Raw genomic sequence first — 6,392 nt, forward strand, 5'->3', positions numbered from 1 at the left:
AGCTCTCGCCAAGATGGCGGCGGGCGGGCGCTGAGGCGGCGGCGGGAGGAGGAGGATGGCGGTGGGGCCGATGGCGCTGAGGCGGGCGGCGGCGGCGGCGCGGGGCCTCACCCGTGGCTTCGTCACCCGCGCGGGGCGGCCCCGCCACCGCGCGCCGCTGCCGCGCACGCCCTGGACCGTGCGCGGGCCGCCGCCGGAGGTGCTGGCGGAGATGGTGGAGCGGCGGCCGGTGCGGGAGCAGGTGGAGCTGGACACCATCACGTACGCGGGACGGCTGCATTACATGCCCGGCCTGGCCCGGCCGCGCTTCCCGGCCTGGGACCGCGGCTGGCGTGACCCCTGGCACTCGCCGGGGCCGCGCTACGAGGAGATGCCGCTGTACAAGGAGCGCGGGTGCTACATCTGCCATCAGGGTGTCCGCATGCTGGAAGGTACCACACACCCCGCGCTGTCCGCAGCGCTGCCCCTTCCCAGACACTTGCCCTTCTCTGCCTGCCAAGGGTTCTCCTCGCACAGAGTGTAAAACACGGGCTGTGAAGAGCCTGCCCAGCCCCATGAGCTGTCAGGCATAACATATAGAATGGCTTGGGTTGGAAAGGAGCCTTGAGGATCACCTCTGTCACCTGTGATAGATCGTGTTGGGTTTTGTTTCCAGGAGTGCGACAGGCGCAGTGGCTCACCAAGACGAAGCTGGTGGAAGGTTTGCCCCCAGCCGTGCAGGGCATTGTGGATGACCCGGTACACGGGCTCCAGGAGCTCGAGGAGAGGGTGAAACACGCGGTGTCCCACGCGCGGCTCTGGGACACGGCAGAAGTTGCTCCCAGGAGGGAACAATATTGGTGAGTCCTCAGCTGTAGGGGAGGTTTTAAACGCTACAAAGAAATTCAAACATAGGTCTGTTGTTGAAAGAGGGTCTGCTGTGCAAGACCCTTTGCGTCAGATTGTCAGACAAAAAACCCAACAACCAAAGCAACAAATAAAACCCAATTCTGAATATTGACAGTAGTACTGGCATAAACACTACACTAGATTGAAGCTTCTTTCAGGCCAATGTCTCCGTTTCAACTCAAGATCTACTTCTAGCTGATGCAGAATATCAGTTTTTAAAATAATTGTAAGCATTACCTCTGCCAACTTAAAACAGGACTGGTGTGTGTGATACTGATCTGCAATCTCTGTTAACTGTTTGGGAGTGTTATGCCATCATATGTTTTACATACAGTAATTTTACAGCATTTGCACCCCAGAAGCATCTGCCTGCTATTATGATCTCATTTTTATGTAACTGTTTCTTTTCTCATTTTACAGCCCAGTGCTGTTTGAAAACCTGATGCATATATGCCGGTTAATGTCTGGGAAGTATCCTTCTCTGAGTAAAAGGATGTTGGCTAGAAACTGCAGGATAGCAGCTACGTGGGAAAGAGGTCAGTTGCTGCTGTGGTGGAAGAATTTAGCTCTGTAAGATAAGAGGGGTAGCAAAGCTCCTGGCTTTAAGGCTGAGGGCTTGGAGAAAATTAAACAATTTCTGGAGCCAGGTGATTCTGGTTTCGATAGTACTGTTGGCATGGGCAGCCTTGGATGATGGCAGGATGCTGTCTCTGAGGAGATTATTAGGTGTTAATCAATATTGACAAGATGGTGGGAGAAGGGAACCATTGTTTCAGGCCTCATTGTTAATTTTTGTGTGTCCTAAATCACTGCTGTTGTTTTTCTAAGGATGTTTAGTTAAGAACCCTAGCAATTAACACTGGCATTTTAGAAGAAGAACCTATAGCTGAGCTACTATTTAAAATGGGTTTGGAGGTGAGGGGGAGAGAGTGAGCCTTGCAGAACAGACTTGCAGAAGCAAATGTATGTACATCTTTCCCTAATGTTATTTCACCAGTGTTTGACTGTAGCCTAATTTCCCTCCCCAGAATCCATCCTCCTTCAGGTCCGTGGCCTGAGTGGAATACTCATGAACTCTATGACCCCAATACCACCAGTAGCCTCCAAGGAGGAGATACTGGCCACCAAAGAACATGTTCTGGAGACCTTCTATCCCATTGCACCTACAATCGATCTTCAGGAGGTGAATGTGTACAAAGAGCTCAATGATACAGGTCAGTGTTGATGATAATTATCTGTCTGTGTACAGGTTAACCTGGGGCCCTTGTCCTTCTGGGGGGCAGCTGAGAGTAGGGAGTGTGTGGGAATGAAGGGACAGAGGAATGGGCGCAGGTTTGCAGTGCAAGTGCTCCAGACCTGTGGTGAGTACACTGTTGCCTAAGCAGGACCGAGGAGAAGAACTTAAACCCCAGCAAACTACTTGAGCAGTTCCTGAAGATAATGGGAGAAAACCTTGGCTGCATAGTGTCTTCCTGAGCGGTTTCTGACATGATTACATGCCCTTTAGGTTTTGCAGATGGTTATCCTTACTCTCATCCTCACACCCTGTTCTTCCTGGAGTCGGCCAACGTTCGCACCGACAGGTTCAGACCAGAACAGCTCCGTGCTAAAATGCTGATGTTTGCTTTTGGCAACGCGCTGGCCAAGGCCAAGGCGCTCCACGGGGTACGTATGGGAGGCCGTGCTGGGCCTCTCTTCTTCCTCTAGTGCTGCAGCCAGTGGAGAGGGGCCTGAAAGCCCCTCACAGTAGTTGTCACATCCAAGCTTCCCTGTCCAGAGGTCAAAACCCAACCTTCAGAAATCCACCGCTCAGCAACGAGCGTGTTTGTGATGTAACATGCACCAGGGTGGCATGGGCAGGAACCTGGGGGTGAGTTCAGCTGTAAAACTCTAACCCATCCCACAGCTCAGTATGTAAATTGACACTTCATTGCTGGCTGAAGGAGGCATTTTAATTAAAATACAAAATCTACATTCAAAACTTGTTTGACTAGGGTAATTTTCTGGGCAAGGTAACAATATATTTATTTAAATCCTGGCTTTAAACCAACCCAAAGATGCAGAATCAGCAAATACTTACACAATTTCTGTTGTAACTAGCTTTTAAAACATTCTCCCCCACATGCCCCTTCTTTTCCTAGAATGATCCCAGGGTTTTGGAGCAGCCAGTAGTGGTGCAAAGCATTGGCACAGATGGCCAGCTCTTCCAGTTCATGGTGTTCCAGTTAAATACAACAGACCTTGTCTCTAGTGATGGTGTGAAAAATCTAGTCTGGATTGACGCTGATCATAACCTGTATGAGAAAGCCCAGTGTGTCCCAGAAGTCAAGAAGAGAGTTGTTACGGTAAGGAAAACTTGGGAAATGGTCATAGAAATGCTGCCCTTTCACCTCAGCTGGGGGTCTGGGAGCTGGCACAGAGCTGCAGCACGTTTTAAACCAGCTGGAGGGACCTGAAGTGGGCATTTGCCTCATTTTTACCTAAGCAGGTATTTCTGAGGGTACCAGTTCCTGAGTATTTGTAGTGCTGATGTGCCACATGCCAAGCTTAACGTGAACTCCAGCTTAGAGATATCCCCAGCTGTAATCCACCATCTCGTAATGTGCTTGTTTAAAACCAGCTCTGATGATGGGAGCGCTCACATGCGACCATCAGCCTTGCTGGGGAGTAAATAGAGCACAGGGCTGGCAGTACTGGTTATACTGGGAGGGCATCTCACTGATGGGCAAAAGGGCGCTGCCCTCTGAGACTGGCACCAGTGGAAGTACCCCCACGCAAACCCTTCTGGGGAGGGAGAGCATGATTTGGAAGCTGCCATGCCTGAAAGTCTTATTCAAGCATGTTTAAAGCCGTTGTTTGTCTACATTAATCACTTCACTGCAAACTGAGCATCCGTGTCTTTTTCTCTGCAGAAGCCCGCTGGAATTTCTGGCTTTCAGCCAGACACATTCAAGAAGTTTCTGGCACTGTATCTGCATGGAACTGTGTGAAATTCAGCTCAAATGAAAATACTTCACCAACTGTACCTGCTGCTTCCCTTTGCCAGAACTGTCGTATAATTAAAGAAAGGTGGATTAATTTACTTTAAAAAATAAATTATATTGTTACTGAAAGTAAAAATTTTTTTTAAACTAAATAGTGCATGAAGAAACTCTTTCATTTTAGGGGCTCACCTCTGGATTTGGGTTAAGAGAAGTCATCAGATGCATCATCCTCCACTCTTCCTCCATTGCCTGGGAAGAACATAAGCCAGTCATTATTCCTCTGCGCAGGCTCTGCTCTCAGTGTGCATCTGCACAGAGCCAGACTCAAACCTATTCCCGAGGCTGCTTTGAGTCCCTCTGAATGCAGAAGAGACTTAAAAAGCTTCAAGGGGAAAGCCTGAGCCACGAGCCTTTTTCATTCTGCCTGGCTTTGACTTTGTTTTACTCCTGGCTGCTGTGGGATGCGTCGTGCTGCCCTGTGCTTAGTTCCCAAAGCACTTAATCGGAGGGATTGCTTTGTTGGATCTGTAGAACCACAGTCCTTTTATCCCCCAATCCTGGATGAAGAGACCTGTGCATTTGGGGAAAGTGGTGTAGAATGTAGCGGGAAACTTTGGTGCCTGTAGCTGGTATTTGCTGCTAAAAATACAAAGGAAGAATTTCTTCCTGCCACACAGAGTTAACTGAGCAGGAAGCGTATTCTTTTTAACATGGGGGGATTAGTGTGGGTTTTATATGAAAGCTAAATTAGCTGCAGCCAAATGTAGAATGTTTTGCAGTTCTGATACCCTCCAGCACATGGGAAGGAAGAGGACAGCCTGTGCTATTTTAAGGTGTGGAAGAGCACATTTCCAAGAAATTCATCTCACTTCAGCGTCTTGTGTCAGAGGCTGGTCTGTGCTTTGTGATCTCTGGCTGCCTGGATGAACACCCCAGTTGTGTGTTCCAGCCCCAGTCCATGAGGCAGCTCCACTCTGCAGGTTTCAGGAACATGCACCAGTCACATTTGAGATCAACAATTGCACCCTGTAAATTGGGATGCAGTGGCTGCAAGCTAAATCAACAAATCCCTCCATAGTTAGGAGGAGTGCTTGAAGGAGAAATAACCTCCTAAGTGTTGCATTGCTCTGCATCATCCTTAATCCTGCTTGCTCCAGGGATGCCGAATTCAGCTCATCGGAGTAGATCTGCTCAGGTCTGTGATTTGCACCCAGGTGCTTGGGAATACATTTTAACAGAGCTGTGCTCTGTGGAGCCTGTCACAAGCAGTGGGTGTTTCTTTCTCGGACTGTTGGCTCCCTGCTGTGTCGCACAGACCCTACTTGACATCCTTTTGCTCTTCCAGCTTCGGGTCATTACCCGTCCTAGGGAGGAAGCCCTGTAGGGCAGCCAGCTGCCCATTAGCATTCCTGAGGAGAGAATTTCCCTGAGGAAGCCTAGTGGAAGAGCGGCTGTGGTGGGGAGGGGTTGTGTAGAGGTGGAACACCTCATGCGCTTCTAGTAGATGTGGGAACTTGTGGGGATGGTCTGTCTGGAAGAGGTAGAGTCCCTTCAGCTGCTTTTACCTCTCAACAAAGACATCTCTGTCAGGGCACGCAGCTGAAGAGGAGAGAACGAGGGAAGCTGGAATCCTGCTGTGTCCAAGCTGAGCTGAGACAAAGCACAAGCACAGGGAGGGATGGACGAAGGCAGAGCAAAGGGAGTTTTGAAAAACAGTAGAAGCAGCGAGACATGGGATGGTCAGCAGGAAAACGAGGCTTCAGGGGTTGTGTGAGGCATCAGGAAGCCACTGGAGGTGAGGGGATCTCACACAACAAGCATGTGAGACCATGTCCCTGCTTTGCCGGGCACAGCCACTCTCACCTGAGGCAGGGGGCAAGTGGTACTCGCGTGTCGCTGGAAGGAGCATCTGATCCTCCTGCAGGGAATGCTCCTCTGAGGGTCTGGAGGGGAGCTCAAGGTGGGGGAGAGTGGAGCTCCCAGCTTGGCACCTGGCACAGATGCTCAGGTTGGCCTGTTGTGGTCCAGGAACCAGGCAGCCCCTACCAGCTGTCCGTGGTGTCCTGCTGTGCTTCCCAAGCACTCTGCATGGCTCGGCTCTCCCAGTTCCTCCAGTGTGGCTTGCTGGAATCAGCCCAGCTGAGGGAGGTGGGATGGGGAGCCCAACAATGGGTCACAGAAGCACATCTGGGTTGGCATCAATAAGTTATAAAGGCTTGTCAGCAGACGAATGGTGTTACCTCAGCACGGACCAGGGCCAGGCATTAACTTTTCATGAATGGCAGCCGGGGAAGCAAAACATGCAAGAATGGGATGGCAGGAGCCCGAGATAAGGAGGCAGAGGAGCCTGGCAGAGAGCTCTGCCCACAGGAGAGCTCTCCAGGACCCAGAGAAGCCTGCCTGCCCACAGGAGAGCTCTCCACCACTCCATGCTCCCTCCCCCTGAACCACTCCCATTGCAAAATCCAGCTCCACAGACTGCACACATCATGCCAGCAAGTACACACTGTGCTCAGCCCA

At 50.8% G+C, this 6,392-nt stretch overlaps 1 protein-coding gene across 2 annotated transcripts; it reads left to right on the forward strand.

Annotated features, from left to right (window-relative positions):
• The first annotated feature begins 4 nt into the window (after positions 1-4).
• On the forward strand, positions 5-4,227 carry MRPL37 (mitochondrial ribosomal protein L37). 2 transcript variants are annotated; one of them, XR_014226667.1, is made up of 8 exons: positions 5-431; positions 656-839; positions 1,309-1,424; positions 1,917-2,102; positions 2,396-2,553; positions 3,030-3,233; positions 3,801-3,957; positions 4,054-4,227. XR_014226667.1 is itself a non-coding variant. In XM_082287489.1 (7 exons), exons 1-7 carry the CDS (start codon positions 56-58, stop codon positions 3,876-3,878), a joined length of 1,302 nt encoding a protein of 433 aa, XP_082143615.1. In that variant the 5' UTR covers positions 5-55; the 3' UTR covers positions 3,879-4,024. The 2 variants fall into 2 exon arrangements, 1 of the variants encoding a protein (XP_082143615.1); XM_082287489.1 differs by lacking the exon at positions 4,054-4,227 and having other exon boundaries at positions 3,801-4,024.
• Positions 4,228-6,392: the final 2,165 nt, after the last annotated feature.

This window comes from Coloeus monedula (genome assembly GCF_965178545.1).
Source record: "Coloeus monedula genome assembly, chromosome: 9".
NCBI lineage: Eukaryota > Metazoa > Chordata > Aves > Passeriformes > Corvidae > Coloeus > Coloeus monedula.

Bases quoted from the DNA above. Each gene is read 5' to 3' on its own strand.
- MRPL37 (XM_082287489.1), top strand. From the start codon at position 56: ATGGCGGTGGGGCCGATGGCGCTGAGGCGGGCGGCGGCGGCGGCGCGG. The intron at 432-655 runs GTACCACACACC...TTTTGTTTCCAG, and splicing joins GGGTGTCCGCATGCTGGAAG to GAGTGCGACAGGCGCAGTGG. The intron at 2,554-3,029 runs GTACGTATGGGA...TTCTTTTCCTAG, and splicing joins AGGCCAAGGCGCTCCACGGG to AATGATCCCAGGGTTTTGGA.